The 19,859-nt window shown below is 39.7% G+C and overlaps 1 protein-coding gene across 1 annotated transcript; it reads right to left on the reverse strand.

Annotated features, from left to right (window-relative positions):
* Nucleotides 1-12,238: 12,238 nt before the first annotated feature.
* LOC108598516 (sex peptide receptor) lies at nucleotides 12,239-18,681 on the reverse strand. Its single transcript, XM_017985194.2, has 3 exons — nucleotides 18,378-18,681; nucleotides 13,285-14,399; nucleotides 12,239-13,199 (listed from the first exon to the last, which is right to left on the reverse strand). Exons 1-3 carry the CDS (start codon nucleotides 18,443-18,445, stop codon nucleotides 12,880-12,882), a joined length of 1,503 nt encoding a protein of 500 aa, XP_017840683.1. The 5' UTR covers nucleotides 18,446-18,681; the 3' UTR covers nucleotides 12,239-12,879.
* Nucleotides 18,682-19,859: the final 1,178 nt, after the last annotated feature.

The following is a 19,859-nucleotide window of genomic DNA, read 5'->3' on the forward strand; positions in this document are numbered from 1 at the left end:
GGCTGGCTGGCTGCGTGGGCTTGATTGCCGTGTATTTCTTTCAACGCCGTTAATTAAATGCCGCCGCACACACAGCTGCTGCTACTCAAGGCCTTTGAAGTCTTTAAAAATTTGTTTGCGAATTGCGAGCTCTGCAGAGTTGTTTGAACTTATTGTTAACGCTGTCACACGCACATGGCCCAAAGATGTTGCCACGTTAAACCAATCAAAGGCAATAATTACCACGACTTCGGCTTGAGCTTATAAAATTCAAAATATAATTTATGAAGACGCGCACACATTCACATATAACATGGCTAATGTTTGTGAGGGCGTCATGTGGGCGTGTTAAATCACGCGCAAATGATTTTGCAACCGAAATGTAATTTTGATGCTTGGCAACATATTTGACATTTGGCTAATTGAAAAGTTGCTCAATGAAGCTTTCCCAGCCAAAGTCAAAGGCAAAAACCACATAAAGTTGCCAAACTAAATCGTTTACAAGTTTTAGTTTTGCAATATGCAATATGTAGCGATGGCAAAGGTGTTGGCTGCTCGTATATGAGTTATATGTAAATATCTATATATAGTAACTGTCAAATATATATGCTAATACAAGATATGCACATGTAGTGATTACTTTTTGTATATACAGTGCCCAGAGTGTCTGCTGGATTATGAAAATGAGTATATGCTATTTACATAATTGTTATTTAAATATAAATTGAAAATAATATATGCCAGAGCTGCTTACGTTTGTCTGAAGGCTTGTATAATAACGAGCAATGGACACGTACAAACGCATCATTAATTGAAAAATAATTTATTACGAGAGAGCAGCGGAGTAAGGCAGAGAGCGGGCCAGACCCAGACAGCAGCGCAGCGATGCGAGTTGACGTCCTTAGAAGCTCGTCAGATACTTAAGAGTTTAAAGAGCTGCATAAAAGAATTGTTAAACAATAGCCGCAGCTGAGAGCGAGCGACTAAGGGATAAAGAGGGAGAGAGAGAGAGGGTGATTAAGAGCGGCAAGTGTTATTTGTCAGTGCGAAAACTTAATTATGCCGTAGAGTGCACATTTCAACATTTACTTTTGTAATTAAATTTTCAAAGCCTGCAGCAGTAAGAGACACAAACACCCACAGAGCAGTAAGTCCATTAAAACCAAATACAACACACACACACATAATACACAATTAAACATTTATCATATGCCACTCGTTGGCTGCTGCAGTAAACCGCTCAAAACATTTTAAACATAACTTTTATCATTTAATTTAAAGCATTTGATAGGCTTACAACATATTTAATTAAATTTAAACTATGCCCATTTTGTCATAGTTTTGGCTATGATTATTTAGTTTTAGTTATAATTTTTGTCAATTTAAACTTTTCAGCGCCTTAATTGTACGCATACAAACCTTTTTGCGTTCTACGGCGTAAATTACTAAGCCATTTGGGTACCCACTCAGTAGAGATCCAGTTGACAAAAGACTGTATTTTTCTTTGCTCTGCTGCCTTTTTTAAGCTCTTAACAGAGCTCTTAACCATGGGGTATAACAGACTAGGCCAACGTGCATACATACAAAGCATTGAGAGTAAGAGAGCTGAGTAGTCGTAACTAAAAGTTAAGTAGCTTATTTTCAATTTACTCTATAGGATATCGTTGGGCACATACATTTGTGGCTTAAACTTGCACTTGAATTCGGTCTTTTGTCTGAGCCGTCTAGAAAATAAATATTTGGCGACAGTTTCTCTTCTGGGCTATACCTACTTGAGCCTTGGTAAGTGGCATCATTAAAACAGGCCACGTTTTCTTGTCTAGCCGCCTCAGTCAAAGCGTTTTATGTTGTTGCCCGCTTCAAATTACCCAACGCTAATTACAAGCAAATTTTGTTTGCCTTTCCAGTGCCAAAAGATTGATCGTTGGAAAAAAAAGGCACAAATGGTACTTTGCTTGCATGTGGAATTAGGTAAAAAAAGAATACTAATTAATTCGTTGTTGACACACAAAATATGAGGCATCAATCAACGCCTTTGCTGCATAATGACATTTCATTCCCAATTACATTTATTTAGCAAAACACACACACACACATACATAAAGGGCTAATGGTTGGTGACAATGGCATTGATTTGCCATAGTCGAGTGCTGGCCAATAAATGTTTAGTACTTAAGCTAATCATTATGAGCATCAAACTAATGAAAATGTTGCACACGCACACAAGCAGAACACATCTACATTTAGATGTACATATATATGTGCTCTATATGTGCTTGTAATCCAATTAAAAGGGGAAATCAGAAATCTGTTGGGCTGCCATAAATTACGCAATCTCAGCCCCAAGGGCAACTCATTAAATTTATAGCAAATGAGGCAGGCCAGGCAAATAAAAGCTTTATTCATTTGTATTTTAATAGCCTCATCTTGGGCAGAACAATGCTGCTGCTGACCCAAACGCCCACCCATGATTAATAAAAATGTTGCCAATTAGCATGTTGTCTACAATTAATTGCTCAAAACTGCGTGCCCATTAGCTGCTGCTGCTGCTGCTGCTGCTGCTGCTGTGCTCCTGCTGCTGCTGCTGCTGTCGCTGCAGTTTGCGGCGTCTTGAGTGCGTTCTGTTGTCTTAAAGCTTTGCCACGGCTTATGGCTTACAATTTGTGTGGCACTTTGCAACTAAGTGGTCTTTGGCATATTTATTCATTCTTTGTCTCTTTCACTCGGCATGCAATGCATTGCATGCTAATTGATTTCTATGCTAAAATTGAGAGATTTTAATTGCAACTTTATGGCATTTGATTGATGCACAATTCAAAAACAATTTGCACTTTAAATTCTTTGCATTTGGCATTCTAATAAAATGCAAATGTTTTGCTTGCCGTCAGTGCTTTGATAGCACAAATTGAATTTCCATAGTTCAAACTTAAACCTTTCGCTTGCTGTCTGAGCCAGCGCTGCTTTTAATGTGTTTGCTATGTAAATAGATACGTTTTAATACACTTTGACTTTTTTATAAAAGAAAGCGAAAGGCTATCTTGAAGATGTGCAAATGTATGTAACAGGAAGAACATTAAATATATATATTTTCTATCAGCAAGAGAAGCTGAGCAACAAGAACTCACTGAGCGAAAGAAATGCAATTTTGCATTTTTGAAAAATTTAATTTCTTTCCCGCAAAACGATTTACGACCATAATATTAATTAAAACTTAAGCTTTTTCTCGACCGATATCGAAAACTTTAGCCCCAGCGGAGTAATAACCTCGGACATATTCAAACTTAAATTTTCAATATGGACAGCAGGTGCGTTTGATTACGTTACAGTCAAGCAGTGCAATTAAGCAGTGCAGTCAAGCAGTGCAGTCAAACTGCATTGATGCGAAAATGTGCTGTGACTCGTAAGCTCTTGTGTGCGTGTGTGTGTGAGTGCGTGCGTAGGTGTTAAAGTGTACCCATAAGTTTGTTGCGACTAACTTGAATGCGTTCGTATTTCTTAACATTTTATTTATGGCTCGCAGCAGCTATTGATACTGACTCCTATCATTAGGCAGTGGGCGTGAGACTTAAACGACTGCTGGCATTAGCCAAATGATTTAAACCAAAGCCTATGCGACTGTTTACATGCTAATATATATGTATTATACCCTGGCTGCGCACTTGCTGTCTTAATTCAACAAAAATGTTGATATTCTTAAAAGCAGCTGCAACGCTTGAAAGTTTGCTCAGCTGTTTGTTTAAAATTATGAATTGATCTTTAGTTCACGCTTGAAGCAATACGCGCACATTATATACTATATAAGCTAGTGAAAACATGTTTATAAATCTGTTTTAGTTTGCTGGCTGCCGTTGCCATAGCATTGCTGAGGGCGTCTATACTTAATGGGAAATCTTTGAAATGAGTTTTGATTATTGAAAAGTTTTATTACAAGTTTGTCTAAGCGTTTATTGCAGCAGCTGGAGCAGCAGCAGCAGCAGCTTATTAATATTAAGTATACGCAGCACTGACAGTGCAACGTTGAGCTAGTAAATTAATTACGTTTTGCCATTTGCAGTTGCTTACTTTTTACAGAACTTGCATTCACTTTCTGACAATTGAAGCCGTGCGTGCTCATCACTCAGTCTGTCCTTGCCTTTGCTTTTTTGCAGACTTATTATTATTGTAGGGCTTATGTTAATAGCAGCGACGCTGGCAGCAGCCAGAACGGAAGCCGTTAAGCTACAGCTAGTTGGTAATCAGCCGTACAATATTTATAGTATGCCTTGCGGCATGTAAAGTAAAAGTAAAAGTGAAAGCTTTGCTGAAAATCGAAAATTTATGCAGAAAATTTTGCATTTCATTAACTACAAAATTTGCTTTAGCCGATGGCTTTCAATTTCGGTTAGAAAGACATTTTTATGGCATAGATTTTGTGTGCTTAGCATTAGTTGGCAACAGTTATTGCTCGAAGATGCTCTGAGCCTGACTCAGGTGAAATTGTGAGCAGCAAACTCATTTCAGAAATCCAACTACATGCCAAGCATACTTATGCAGCTGCAACGACGTCCAACGTGCTAATCAGAGGCTCATGCAACTAGCACATCAATTGCAACATTCTGACAGTTGAGCGGCAGCCAGCACTGAAATCCTTTCAAAGTCGAGCCTCAACTTTTCATCTCTCTCAACTCACAGCGCCGTTTGCTTGCTGTGCCAGCTTAAAGACTTTAAATTTGCAATTTGCTGCGATAAATGTCCTACATCAATTTTGCACTCATCCTGGGCCCTCGAGTCTGAGCGCACATGTTGCTAGGTGTGCCTGAAATCAGTTCAAAATTCTATGTGTTACGCCCATGTAGAGATTGTGGTGGGCATAAAAATTACAAGCTGCGTTGTGGCTACGAAAAAATTGAAACACGCATTGTAGCAATAAAGCGGCTTTGCAGGTACGACGACAACGACAACAATAGCGACTGAAAATTGTCAGCATCAACAGCGAGGCGTGGGCTAAAATGGCGGAAGTTGTTATGCAAATTAGTTGTTGGCCTGTCCACATTGCGTATTATTCTGATTATCATAAAACGCGCTGTCGTTGTTGTTGTTTAGTTGTTTGTTCGATTAGCATGTGCTAAGCTTTAAGCCTCAGCACTTCAAATTAGTTTATGCAATTGAAACCAGAACCAAATTGGTTTCCGTTTGCACTGTGCCATTGCCATTGCCAGTGCAATTTGCCAACCCAGCAAGCAGCAAACATAAAACGCCTTTTTTGCTATTACGTTTTGTTAGCTGCATTGTCTAATTTCAAAGCTTTTAATGCCATTGTGACCAAAGGGGAAACCTCTAAACAAAAGAGCAATGCTTAAAGCTAAGTCAAGCAACTTTAATGCACTTGTTGCGCTGCTAATGCTGCAAGCATTTTTGGCTCTACTGGTAATAAAGCAAGCAAAAAAATATATATGTGGAGTATACGTAATATGCGCACAGCAGCACTTGCTTGCCAAATGTCTCATGAAATTGAAGTGTGCAGGGTGAAATATTAAGGCTGCTCGTTAGTGCAAGCGCGCTGCTCATGACTAGCTTTTAATTTAGCTAGTTAATTGTCACACATACGCCCTGTGGCACAATTAAGTTTTAAGCAGTCTGCGTTGGCAGCTCAACTTTAAAGCTTTGCACTAAGTTTTGTTTTACTTTGCCATTGTGCTCAAACAATGCGCATTGAACTGGCCAGATTAATTAACAGTTTTGCTTGTCTAGCAAAGTATTTTTTCGAAACATGCTTAACAGAGTTTCAAAAAATCTGACAGCAGTCGTTAGCTCTTTAGCTTTCAGCTCGTACTATGTAGTTTGTGTGCAGTTTCAATTTTCATCCGGCGCCAGTTCTGAGAAATGTGCAACAAATTTTCAATTTGGCAGCAATAACAAGCACAGGCACAAGCACAAGCACAAGCACAAGCAGCGCTTAATAAGCTCACACTTGTGTGCGTGCGTGTTGACAGCTGTTGAAAATGGCGTTGGCTTGGTTGGGGCTACAAAAGACTTTGCCTTGTCGTTGCTTTATGCAAATGCTGCAGACAATAAGCCAACTGTGCTAGTCTCTGCTCTAAAAGGCTTGCCTAGTGTATTTTTCTTAAACGTAAGCAGCTTACAATTATTATAATAGACAAGCAAATAGGCAACAACGAAAGGGTACAAACATTTAGTTAAGCCCATCAAACGGCTGCGCTCTGTGACTTTGCCAGCCACATCAAGCGTATTTCCATCATTAACAACTGTATAAAACACAAAAGCACTCATCAGACATTCAAAACAAAATAATAATAATAATTAAGTTCGGTTTTTAGTCACGTACGCTGCAACGTAGGCGTAGAGCAATTTGCCCAGCTCGAAATTGTAGCTGCCACAATTTACCGTAAGTCGAATTATATTTCATTTCTATTCTTGCCTAGCACTTGCTTTGCCGGCCGGCCAATGCTTTGACTGATGATGATGATGGCTTGTTACATTTCTGCAATTGTTATGCCGTTGGGTTTAGGGTTTTTGGGCCAGCAAATTGCTTTTCAAAGCAACATTTTACTGCATTAAATGCTTGGCAAATTGTTTGGAGCTCGCTTTGAGGCCAACTTTAAGTATGTTGCTTAGTGAAAATGCAAAAGCATTAACTGAAATCCCCAGCTAATGCCAATTTAATAAACAACTGTAATTAAATAGCAGCACGTTGCGCAAATATAAATGATTAATTTTAGTTGCTATGCTACAGCCCAGCAATTTGTTATTGAATAGCAACGTGAATTTAAGCTAATGAGTGGCTAATTTAAATACACTACTATTCATTTTAGAGCTAATTGTAAACAAAATAATCGTAATGTTTTCTAAGCTTATGCTATACAAAACAACTTTATTTAAACAATTTTTGTGCCATAAATCAGCCTATAATAAACTACAAAAGCTTTGCGCCATCTGCTGATAGCACATTTAAGTTGGTTATATTTAAAACGATTATTTTTCAATTATCTGTAAACCTAATCAACAAGTAATTTTCTCTCAAAAAAGTAATTTTAATTTATTACAATTTTTGCCTACTAATTATTATTTAACAGGCATGCCTTAAGTTAACTAATTGCTTACATCTTTACACATCTTGGCCCCTTGACTTCATCACGTGACAGGATTACATTAGTCCAACTAAAGAGTATATATAAAACAAGCCGCAGGCTTCACGTGTTAAGTGCTTAATTGGCTACAACAACTGCCAGGGCGGGCAACATACATACCAGTGCCTAGCGAAGCGTCAGCAGCCCTGGACTCCATGCTACGCTGCGTTTTTATTTTGATTAATTTATGTACACGCATTTCCGGCTAGCTGCCAGCAACTAAAATAACTAAAAACGTTTTGCGGCGAGCTTCACTCAATTAACATGTTTAATGCGCAGCACTTACTATTAGTTATATTACATTAATGCCATCGTTCTAATAACGAGTGTGGTGCCATATGGATGGCTGATGAAGCCACTAGGTCGGCTTTTATGGCTAGTGTTAATTAATAACATCCGCACGAGCTGTCGGAAATCAGAAGCCGTGCAGAGATTTAAAGGCAATGCGAGTTTGCGAAAATATTGCCAAAACTTTCACCACAACTCGCTTGAAATCGTTTTCATTTTAGTGCGCGCCAACTGTTACTGACAAGTTTGAAATGTTTAGCCAATTAAAGAATTGAAAACACACCAAATTGAATTAAGCAGTCAGCGAGTGCAAGTTGTCCTTTAACTCACTCATAATTTTCCACTTTTAATATATTCAAACTGTTCGCTCTCACTTTGTTGTACAGCTTAAATTTGTCGGCTTGTTGGTGTCTGAATGTTATTTTTGGCATGCAGACTGTTTGTTAATAAAATGTAATTTAGTGCAAAGTTTTTGCAATTTTCTGCTCAATATATTTTTCACAATCGCTCTGCGTGTGGCCTCTGTGGCCTTTGAAGTGCGGGCTTAGCGTAAATATAAAATATCAAAGACATGTAGACCATGGCTAGCTGTTCAAAAGCCAAAACTAATGCGAGCAGCTTAAAGAAGAAGCAGTGACATTTTAAGGCTCTTGTGCTAACACCCAGTGCCGGGCGGACAATTGACAGTTAACATGCAGCCAAAGCGGCTAACGAGGCGTCCTGAGCTTGAAATATGTTGCGCTGCCACAAAAAAAAAAAGCAATTATATTTAGACTGGCACTTTGGCTTAAGCGCAGACAGCTGATCTTCTCTCATTATAAAGTTGCGGGGGCATTAGTTTAATAGCGTGACTTGATTTGGTCACAAACTCAATTGAGCTTTGATTTTGTTTAGGGGAAATCATGCGAGTCCCAGCTCGAATTGCAGTTTATGACACCCTCGTTGCTGATTGTTGTGCACGCATTAATGTTTAATGTGGCACGGGTGGGATGTTGCAACGCTTAGTGCGGCCATAAGCTGAAAGTTACACACATGACACGCTTGGGACGTGAGTCCCCATAGCTGCAGCATAGCATCATGAATTGAAAGCATTGAGCGCGAGTAATTCATCATCTGCTGCAGCTGCTATAATATTACGTATACGTAAGCAGCTCAATTTAATATAGGTAAGTATGCACACAGGCACAAGCTAAAATTGCTGCATATGAATTTCATATAGTTTACTGTCAATTAGCAGTGGAGTAAGATGAAATTTGAATTGGCGTTGCGCGTGCACGCAAAAAATCCGCGTATTAGCAGCTGCCTACAGAGCGCTACATGCGGGCTCAAGAGGCTCACAGGGAAAAGAACAACAGTAACAGCAGCAGCAGCTAAGCATGCTTTCATGTACTTGCCAGCAATTGAATTGTAGTTGAAAATGTAGCTCAAAGCTTTTCATTTGCTTCAGCTCTCACACACACAGACGCACAGCCTTACAAACGTAACATTGCGAATTTTTGTTGCTGCTGCTGCTGTTGTTCCAGTTATCAGCAGCTCGTTGCAATTACGTTAATGAGGCTCATTAGTTATGAAGCGGAAGGGCTTAGCGTTGCATAGCTGCAGCTCATGGCTGTGCTTGTGGCCTTAGCCAAACAGACGCGCGTATGTTAAACACTGAGTGCTAAGCGCACCAGCAGCAGCAGCAGCTTTTGCACTTGACTGATGCGCTCACCAACAGACGCACTCTTTAAGGCAATTAGGCTGGCCCCATGGACTGCGAAAGGCTGCGCTGTCTGCATGCAAAAGACAAGCTAACGGCTAACAGCTGGAATTACACAAAGCCTGGCCAGGCTGTGGGTCTGCGTCTGTAGCAGCAGCTGCTTCAACTGTGGCAGCCAGCCGGCATTTGTCTGCTAATTACGCCTAAATCTAATATGCAGCAGTCTATGGTAGTAGGTGAGGCACTTAGGCACTGCCGCACGTACTGGCTGCATGCTTGAAATGCAATCGTGCGAATGCAGGCGTGGCATTTTGAGATGTGTGTGTCTGATATCATTGCTGCCATCACCACCGCCACCGCCAGCAGCACTCCACCACTCAAACATTGCCTTTGCCATTGCAGTCAACGTATTTGGTTCAAGCTGTTGCTAGCTGCACTTGACAACGCTTGAGCTGGCTGGCCCAAAGCCAGTCACAGTCGACTGCCTTGGCAAAAGTTTTTCAATCAATTTCATATGAAAAGTTTTACAATGCACACACCCAGACACAAACACACACACAAAAACACACACACATAAAAGCCAAATGCATATATGCTAATAAAAGATAAACCAGCTGTCATAACTGTATAGGAAAAATAAAAGTTCACATATATGCTTAGATCCTTAATTAATATCAATGCTATTAAATTTCAATTACAATTAGATATCAATTAGAGTTTTTTGTACAAAATAATCGTAATGATTACTGATTACTATTTAGTCGAATTACAAATTTTAAACTACAATTGAAAAGTAGGTTTAAGGACTTAAAGACTTAATTAGTGTAATCACGAAATTTGTTAATGAAACTCTCCAAGGACATTAACATGCCCACAACAGAACTCGAATGCTCAAGCGTTTGCTTACAAATAGAGAGCGCTCAATAAATTAATTGAAAATGTATAGCGTAAAATGAAACAAGCGCGTCATCAACTTCAATCGGGTGTACTTAAATAAGTTGAAAGTTTAAAGTGCCTTACCGTCACTTAAGTACTTTATGAACTTTAAATCTTTTAAAGTAGTCCGATTATTTTCATTAAGTAACTGAACTGAATTTGATTATTAGTTCACCTTTAAAATAAAATTATTTTAATGTTTACAAAACTCGAACATTTAAATTAAGAGTGTAGCAATTTTTACTATGACTGCATTGATTTGCAGCATGTGGCGCTAATGGCCAAAGCTTCGTCGCCTCAACTCCTTGTGGCTATAAAATATGTTTATGGAAGTTTGCAAATGCTTTTGACTGCTGTGCTGCTGCTGCTTGATTTGATTAGGCAAAGGGGCACTTAATTGTGTGCGCAGTCAACTTGTTTGCAATTAACAATAAATTGAGATTAGAAAATTAACGATGCTTGTGTGCTTTTGTTATAAATGAAGTCAATGCCAATGCCTTTAATGAATGCTTGGTTTGCAAAGTTATGTAAAGTTACATAAATAAAGCCGCATAGATTATGCTAAGATTTAAAACAAGCTCAGCTTCTAGGCGACATAGACAATCTTTTATTTAGCAACTTTAGCTGCAAACTGCAAAATGGCTGTGACTTATACACTGTTCTCCAACTTTGCCAAGGGCTGCGTCGCCGTCGCTGTCGCTGCCTGCTGACAATAAAGTATTTCCAAGTATTTTCATGCTTATTGTTGGACTTTGCTACGCTTTAAAGTTTTTCTTTTGACCTTTTTTTATAGCAGCTGCAAATGAAACTTTATTAAAACATCGTAACTTGTCATGTCGCGAGTTTCTCTGTGCTGTATTTTTTTTCTTGTTGCATAATTTCTTGTGTGGCTTCCTGTGGCGACTTTGACTTGCCGTTGCCTGGCAACATTAACAACGTTTTAAATACTTACAGACTTATGCTTGCCATAAAAAAAGAGAAGTGCAACAAACTTTTGTTGGTTTATTATGCTTTATTGATAGTACTTCATAATTAAGCCTTGTTAATAATTTAATAATTTAATTACTTTGCGTTCTAGGCTATACAAAAGTACGCTTACATATGCACAATATCAGCTTAATTATTACATAAATTTAATTAGCTTAAGTGTGTTTTTCCTTTAACAACAAACAACAATATATATTTATGTATATAGCTTAACATTCGATTTAATTAAATTTCATTAGTACGCTTGTTGAGTATTCGCTGCATTTTATTGTTGGCTCTGCTAATAGTTGGATTTATTTAATAAAATTCTAATTGTTATGCAGCATTGAACAACTAAAAAAACGCATGCATTTTTTAATTGTCAATTACAGTTGGTTTCATTTACAATGAAGTTTACAAGCTTACAATTAACTTTAATAGAGTTATAATTAATTTAATAATTTTATGTTCGTTTGTTTGTTTGTTCTTGGTATTCTGATTGCAAATATTTGCTGGGGCTCAATTGCAAATATTTCAATCATACCTTGCGTGTATGTATGTATGTGTGTGTGTGTTTATGTGTATTTATGCAGCCTGCGCTTATCACTTTATCACTTAATACACAGTCGACGCTTTACATAATAAATTTATACAAAATTTTCATTCAAAGTCCACAGATTACATTAAATTTTTTGTTTACTTTAATTTTTACTAAACTTTAACTTTACGCTACAAATTCAACATGCTTATATAAACACTGGCTCTATATATAGGCACGCTCATACTTTTACACGCAAGTGCAATGCAATAAGCATAAAGCCTGGCAAGCCTTACAATGAGTTTGAGCAAACATAAAAGGAGAAGGCAAATAGCTGAGAAGTTAGATGGAAAAAAAAAGCGCTGAGCAAAAAAAAAATGAAACTTAAATTAGCTTAAATTAATGAAAAAAGGACATTCAGTGAATGCGAATGCGAAACTGTTTCTGTCAGTATTTAGATAAGATTATAAAGATGAGGGTCGCCGGCATGCCCTCGAGCACCCATTAAAAATATGCGTGCTTCCCCGCAAGCCTTACAGAGAATACAGAGCACAAAGGAGTTTTTTGCGTTTTGAACTTGGCGACAATTCTTAAAGCATGCCAGCAATGTTTGCACAGACAACAATTTATATAAAATAAAATTTATATGTACATACATTAAACATTTTTTGTATATATATAGTATATATTTTTTATTTTGGCGACAGCATTTGCATGCAACATAGCACGTTTTTATGAGGCGTGGCACTTGCATATAAATACCATATGTATATACAAGTAAGAGTGTTTGCAACATGCATTTTGTTGCTGCTTCGTTTTGTTTTGTGCTTTGCAATGCATTGTGAAAAGCTGCGCATGGCATATTCGCAAGCCAATGGTGCGTATGAGTGACGCGCATTTATTTTTATTGTTATATTACAGTTGCCTAACAGCGCACAATATGCAAATACATGCATACGCATGTGTGCGTGTGTGTGTGTGTGTGTGTGTGTTTATAACTTGGACCATATGCGCTTATTATTTCATTTGCAAGTATAAAACAAAATCTGTATAAATATATGTATTTATGTATATACTTAGTTCGTAGTTAGTTGCGCTTACTATGTAAGCTGCCCACACAGCTGATGATCTGTCGCACCACTTGCCACGTCCACCACCACAACCATGGCTTGAAACGTCGGCTCAGCGCCAGGGGAGTCGCTGTCGCTTTCGTTGCGTCGCCTTAGGCTGCCCAGCAGACGATTGAGCAGTTTATTTGGCGCCGCTTCGCCGCTGGCTTTATGGCTGGAGTGGAGTCGCTCAAGTGGCGGCCTGGGATGGTGGCAGCATGGTAGCTGATTTTTGTGCTACAGATTCGTTACCTGCGTGCCATTGGTTGTCGTTGTTGTTGTGGTTGTTGCTTGCGTATTTGCCATGCTGGCCAATGCCAACACCTGCGGCCGCTTGGGCGTTGCTTGGCTCTTCTCCAGCTGCGTCGCTGCCACCGAGCGCTGCAGTCCATCCGCCCTGTTGGCTGTCAGCTCATCCTGCGCCACAGGCAGCCATTTGTCCAGAAACTTCGGACGAAACAGCAGCGTGAATGTACTGCGAAACTGTTTGCTCATCGAGCAGTAGAGTATAAAGTTGATGCTCGAGTTTATCAAGGCCAGCACATCCATAAGGTCACCTGAGCAGGGCAGGACAGGCCAGAGCAGACCAGACAGGCGTTAAATCAAAAAAGCAACTTTTTCAAACTAACAGGCAACACTTACTCAGTCTCAAATAGCACTGCTTGAAGAAGGCGTCGCCCAGCACGCTGCTCAGCAGTCCCATAATGCCCTGTGGAAACTCCGTGATGAGAAACAGCAGCAGCACCGCCAGCAGCATGCGTGTGGTGCGATCCGTTTGCTTTTCCTTCTCCAGCGTTTTGCTGTTCTTGCGCGGCCGCTCCGCTGCCTTGCCATTGGGCAATACCTTGCTGCCATTGCTGGCCGCTGCCGCCGCCGCCGGCGCGGGCTTGCTGGTGAGCTTCTTGCGGCGTCGCTTCGCCTCCAGCAGCGCCATGATGAGCCGCACCGAGAGTATGGTCAACGCTATGCAAGGTATCAGCTTGATCAGCACGCTGTAAATCAGAAACGAAGCATTCTGCAGCCAGTCATTGCGCATTGCCATATCGCTGTGATAAAGCAAGTAGACGGTGACATTGCGCGCTACAATCGGAGTTGCTGTGGTGGTGCTGGTGCTGGTGCTGGTGGTGTTGGCTAAGCTGCTTGCATTAAGCCACTGCGTGGCATTTTGCACAACACTTACAGTGGCATTCTCTGCCTCTTTGGCTTTGCTTAGCTTTTCCTTGTTAAAGTCAATAATAAACTGCGACATGGGCGTTCTGCTGATAATGTGATCTTGGGCATCCAGTTTATCCAACCACTCTGTGATGGAAAAGATGAGATACAGCGATGGCGACACCACCAGCGCACATACCACATACGCTGTTATAATTGTTATAATGGTGGTGCGCATGCCGCACCACACGCGATTCTTTTGCGGATAGCCCACGGCTATATAACGCCACACAGCCAGCGTAACCGTCAACCAAATGGATATCGTATGCAGCACCTGCGCAAAGATCGAGTGAAACATAATGAAGCAGGCCCAGTTGTAGCCGAGACGCGTCTCCCACGGCAAGCTACTGCCCAGTATGAAGTCGTGCACTGTGTAGGGTATGTACTCCAGCATCACAGCCAGGTCGGCCACCGCTAGTCCGGTGAGTATAGCATTCGTGGGTGAAATCATCTCCCGACGCGTCAGCACAATGATGTTCAAAGTGTTCGCCAAGGTGCCCAGCAGGCAGACCACCAGTGATACATAGCCATGCATGTTCTTATAGCTACGGAGAGAGAGAGAGAGAGTGAGAGAGTGTGATAGGTAAACATACAGAGAAAAAAATTACTATGAAATGAGTTAAGCTGACAGCCAACGGATAAGCAGCAGCAACTTAAAGTCTATATACAGTAAACATTCTACATAAGCAACTTATATATTGCAAAGTTTTTTGATTCTAATATTTTCATGCATAAATCTTCTATTTACATTTTGGTTTCATTGACAAAATAGTTGGATTGGCCAATAATTGTTTTTGAGTTGCATCAAAGAAATTTATTTTTATATAATACTAATAACTTTTATATATAAGCATACTTGTATATAAGAAAGTTAGTTGTATAGGATGTGTACTGTTTATTATTTGCAATCGATAATAGAAAAATTATACATGGCGCTTGGTGTTGATGTCAATGTAAATAACAAAAAATTGCTTATACCAAACATTCTGTTAACATATGATCTTCGATATATCAGTATCGATGCTTTACTCAAATTGCTTATTCCCAAGAGATTCTTTCGCATATTCATGTCTGAATCTTTGGCATTAACTTTAGGTAGGTTTATTTATAAGAGAGATACTGACAGCGACTTCCCCTCCATATCTCTTTAGTCATTAATGTCAACGCTGCCGTTGCCTTGCTGACAACTGTGTGCGGTTCTGAAAATTACAAGCGGCAAGCAACAGCGGTGACCACATTTTTCATGCGAACTGCATTTATGGGATATAAATAACTTAATAAGCCAAACCTTAAAACGACGTTATAAGTACAGAGATATGTGTTTTTTTTTTGCCGTGTAAGTAAGTTGTACTTAGCTGCTGCTTAGACTTAATGAAAGTTACGTGTGGGTTGCAGTATAATTAGCTCTGCGGCACAAAAGTAAATGTGGCTGCTGTGGTAACAGTTGGCGGAGGCTGTCTGGGTTGGCAATTAAATGTGTAACCATACACGTTGTATTTATATATACATATATATGTCAAAGACGTGCCGTGCGTATTGCCAGGCGACACAAAGCGCAACGGCCGCTGGCAATCAGTTAACCTCTCAAAGCCACACTCAGTTGGCAAACAAGCAAAATTGTAACACCAATAAGCCAAGAGTCGTGCAAATAGTCAGACGCAGAAAGAAGCAACAGTCAGACATAGAGACGTGTGTGCATGTGGGAAACTGTAAAAAAGCGAACGAGTGCAACCCTTTAGGGCGCAACGCCATGACAACGCGACGTATGCGTAATATTAATAGAATTCTTGAAGTGTGACTTTGACACCATCTTTCACACACATGCACACGCACTGAGTCAGTTACAATTAACTTGTGACAAGGCCAATGCCACACGTCTATTAATTTTCTAACTGCTTTGGCGACGCTTTACAAATTGCTTTTATGAAACTTTGGCCCAAAGCGACAACGGTAGAGCAGCAAGAAAAATTTAACAGCAATAATAAATTGCTGTTGCATGCAACCGCTGTGGGGCGCATTCAATGCTGATGGACAGCTTGACACAAAAACACTTCACATGCTTGGACACATTTTTGGGGCGGGGTCAGCCAAAAGCTTTTAACTCTTGCGTTAGCAATTGAGTGTGAAATTGAAGCGAATTTTTCTGCGACCCATTGTGCCCTTGTTCGTCTGGGTCCTGGGCTCTGGGCAGGCCAGGCTGGAATAAGCAATTTTTCAGCGCCATTCATCAAATTCATTTGTGCCAAGCTAAACTTTCAGGTGCGTATTTCTCGGTCTCTCTGTGTCTCTCTCACTGCGCTCACGTGTGTGCAAACTGTTCTGCTTACTTTAATTTATTGCCCCTGATAATCCAAGTTGATGAATGGCCTTGACGTAGACGACAATAACAGTGGCAATCGCAACGGAATCGTTTTGCTGCCAACTCGCAAATACTCAAATATGTAGAGCGAAATAGACAAGAAGCTGCCAAGCATTCGCAGCACTCAAGACACTACTTTATTAGCTTAGACAGGCGCTTGCTTAAAGCTGACGCATCCAACCCACTCAACGTGCGCTGAAGCAAATCTTTAAGTTTATGGCTCCGCTGGCAGCCATCTATATATATGTATATAAATATAAAGAAATGTTTGTGCTTGATGTTGCTCTTGCTATTTTTGTTGTTGTGTTTTCACAGCTGCTGCAAAACGATTCTCTAGAGAAAGACTTCATTTGGAGGTGCTTCGCTTAGGCAGAGCAACAATATAAAAGAACATTTATGTACTAAACTAACAAAGTTTAGTTGCTGCTCTACGCCTGCCATACGATGCTGCTATGTGCTATGTGCTTAATTAACATTTTGTTTTAAAAGTCCTACAAATGCATAGAGTTGCAAAAATGTTGGCTTAGCTCGGCTCAAGGTACACCCCTAAGTAATACAAGCGATTTTCAACTCTTTTCTCACAGTTGTTTACTTGCCTCATTGGCTGTGTTATGTCGGCTACTCAGCTGTATTAAAATATGCACAAAGCGCAAACTTTTCATGCTGGAATTTCAATTGAAAACATGGTGCATGGTATTTCGTAAATATATACAAATATAATTTCAATGCTTTAAGGCTCAGCAGAAATATTCCACAACTTTCATTATACGCGCCGGCGAGCTGTAGTTTCATTTTGCGCACATTTTGAAAATATAACGTAAACGGCAATAAGCATGCTAACTGTACTGCATACCAACAAATAAACAGTGGTCAGTGCAGCACAAATTGCTCGTTTATTTAATGCTGCGGAGTGCGCAGCGCAGCGCCTGCAAGTATGCAATGAAATTTGCGCTGCAGTAAGTTTGCTGACGAAAAAAAAACCATCGCAACCTATCGACAAACGAACACCCTGTACTTATTGCAAAGTTAAGCTTTATTTGCCTAACACAATTCCATTTTTGGCAACGTGCGCATTTAGCCAGCGGCCAAAGTCAACATTGAAGTAACGAAAGTAGCAGAGGCTGCTGTGCTCTCAAATGCGATGGCTTTAAGCTTGGGCTCAGCTCAGCCGTTTGGCAGTAAAAATTCGTGAGGTTTTGAATGTTGGGGAGAGCGCAAAATCCACGACACAAACTAAACAAAGGGCCATAAAATGTTTGTTTGCAGTCGTAAGAAAACAAATGCTGCAGGCTTAAATACTTTATTAGCATTGCAGGAAGCTGTTTGCCATATAGCTGCAGATTGTTTTGTATGGTCAAATAACGTTGCCTGCCTTAAGCTTGTAGCCAATTTTGCATGATATTGCGATAAGCCATCTCATATCCATGGCTAAGACAATGCGGGCTAAGGTGTACACTCAAAGGAAAGACTTTCTGCGTTTAGCTATAAATTAAATTTAATATATATTTTGTTATACACATGGCTTCGAGCGCACAAATGGCTTTGCCAAAAATAGCTGCATTATTAAAATTTGAATTAAAAGTTTTTAGTCAGCCAAATCAATGTACATTATTCATTATATTTTCTCTGTGTTTTTGTCTTAGAACAAGTTTGCCTGCCATTTAAGTTTTCTGCCTGTAAATAATTTTTGACCTTTTGTTTTCGTTTTGTGGGCGTTGCCCGCCTTTTATATTTTACGAGCATTCAACATGCAAGCAGCATTATATTTTACGGCTGCAATTGCTTATAGATATATTTAATGGCGCCTCGTAAATATGCGCATAAGCTATAAAATTGATTTGGACAGCTAATTTGGCCTTGAGCCGCGCAGCGCGACTTAATTGCCAATTGGATTAGTGAATTGACGTTTACAAAATCGGGAGCGACATGCAGTCTGGCACGTACTTTCATTGATTTTATAGGTTGATAAACAAAAAACTTAAGTGAAAATAAAATACTTGAATTTCAATAGCAATGGCAATAGCAATGGCAATAGCAATAGCAATGGCGTCAACGCTCGTTTGAGTTTTTTGATTTGTTATTTTGTTGTCTGGCCTTGGGTGATGCCCCAAAGGCTTTAGCTTTGACATTGGCATTGGCATTAATGCTAGCATACGAAACTTACCTGGTATGAAAATTGTCCATGCCGCTGCCGCAATAGAGCGGCATCGTATCGTTATTGCCACTGGCCATTATTGTTTCTACTACTTTTGTTGTTGATGTTGATGTTGTTGTTGCTGCTGTTGTTGTTCGGGGCACTATTGTTGCTGCAGCTTGTCAACTAACACAGCGCACGAAGCGCTACTGCCAAGGCCGGCGTCATTGGCGGCAGAAACCCGCAGCAGCGACACATGCATAGAATGCGCCTGGGGCAAATGCATTAAATATTCAATACGTTGGAAAATATTTGTCTGTATGTATGCCAAGTGCTGTAAGCAAAGATAGAGGGAGAGAGAGAGAGACAGAGTTGTACATTAGTGTGGGCTACAGACAATGGCTCGCATAATTAATGAGAGTTACAAGTTGTTGCGCATACGCCACGTTGGCTGTTTAAATGTTTTATCAGCGCCACGTGCGGAGGCGCTCTAAGCCGCTTAGCAGCAGCATTAAAAATATTTAATTCCGCCCTAGATTTTGCTTGCTCAATTAGCTGCTGCAGCTCAGCTGCCCTCCAAAATTAGATTTTCTTGCAATGCGTACGTGGGGCAGCTAGATGAATGCATTCTTTACTGCACGTTATCTATCCTACAGCAGAGGCGGGCTATTTGTTACATGTCATGGTTTTTCCTCGCTATGCTATTAGTCTGTTTTTCTTTTTGTTTTTGCGGCTGCTATAATTTCTGCTGCCCGGGATTTTAATTGCATCTCGGTGGCAGCTGCAGTTGGCAGCCTAGTTGCGGGGCTGAGCCAGAAACAGTTGCAATTAACACATACCATTGGGGCGTGAAAAAACCGCAGCTGCTGCACTCCGAGTAGTCTTTTAAAATATGCACAGCATGGGCAAAGGGATGCAAATGAAGGTAGGCCAGGCATCCATGTTGTATGTGTATGCCTAAAGTCTGTTTAACTAGTAAAGTGTTTAATTTGCAAATTATGCCGCTTAAATGTAAAATTGCTTACACAATTTATGCGTTTAAATTAAAATAATATTTACTCAAGTAATTTATGTAAATTATGAAAAAACGCAGCGCAAACTGTAATAATTAAGTTAACTAAACTGATTTAATAACTTTTAATGCATACGGCACACGTATGCAAATGTAATTGTTGCTACAAAAACATTTAGTTTTTTGTGTATCGATTAAAAGAAAACAATATTTGACACATTTGTAAACGCGTATACATTTTTTATGGCTTAATTGCTAAACAAACTATTTCCACTGACCATGAGCGTAGTTTTTGATAGTTTGGTCATCAAAGTTAACTATTTTGTTTATAGCATAACGTTAGCTTATTGTTTATTATAATTGTGTTTTATACACGAAACACTAATTTATTATTAATTTTAGTTGATAGTCTATAAGCCATTAATTTTCTTACAATAAACCAATGTTATAATCTTTAATTTAAAAGGAGCTAAATAATTTTGAATTGGATAAAACTGAAC

This window comes from Drosophila busckii, chromosome 3L (assembly GCF_011750605.1).
Source record: "Drosophila busckii strain San Diego stock center, stock number 13000-0081.31 chromosome 3L, ASM1175060v1, whole genome shotgun sequence".
Lineage (NCBI taxonomy): Eukaryota > Metazoa > Arthropoda > Insecta > Diptera > Drosophilidae > Drosophila > Drosophila busckii.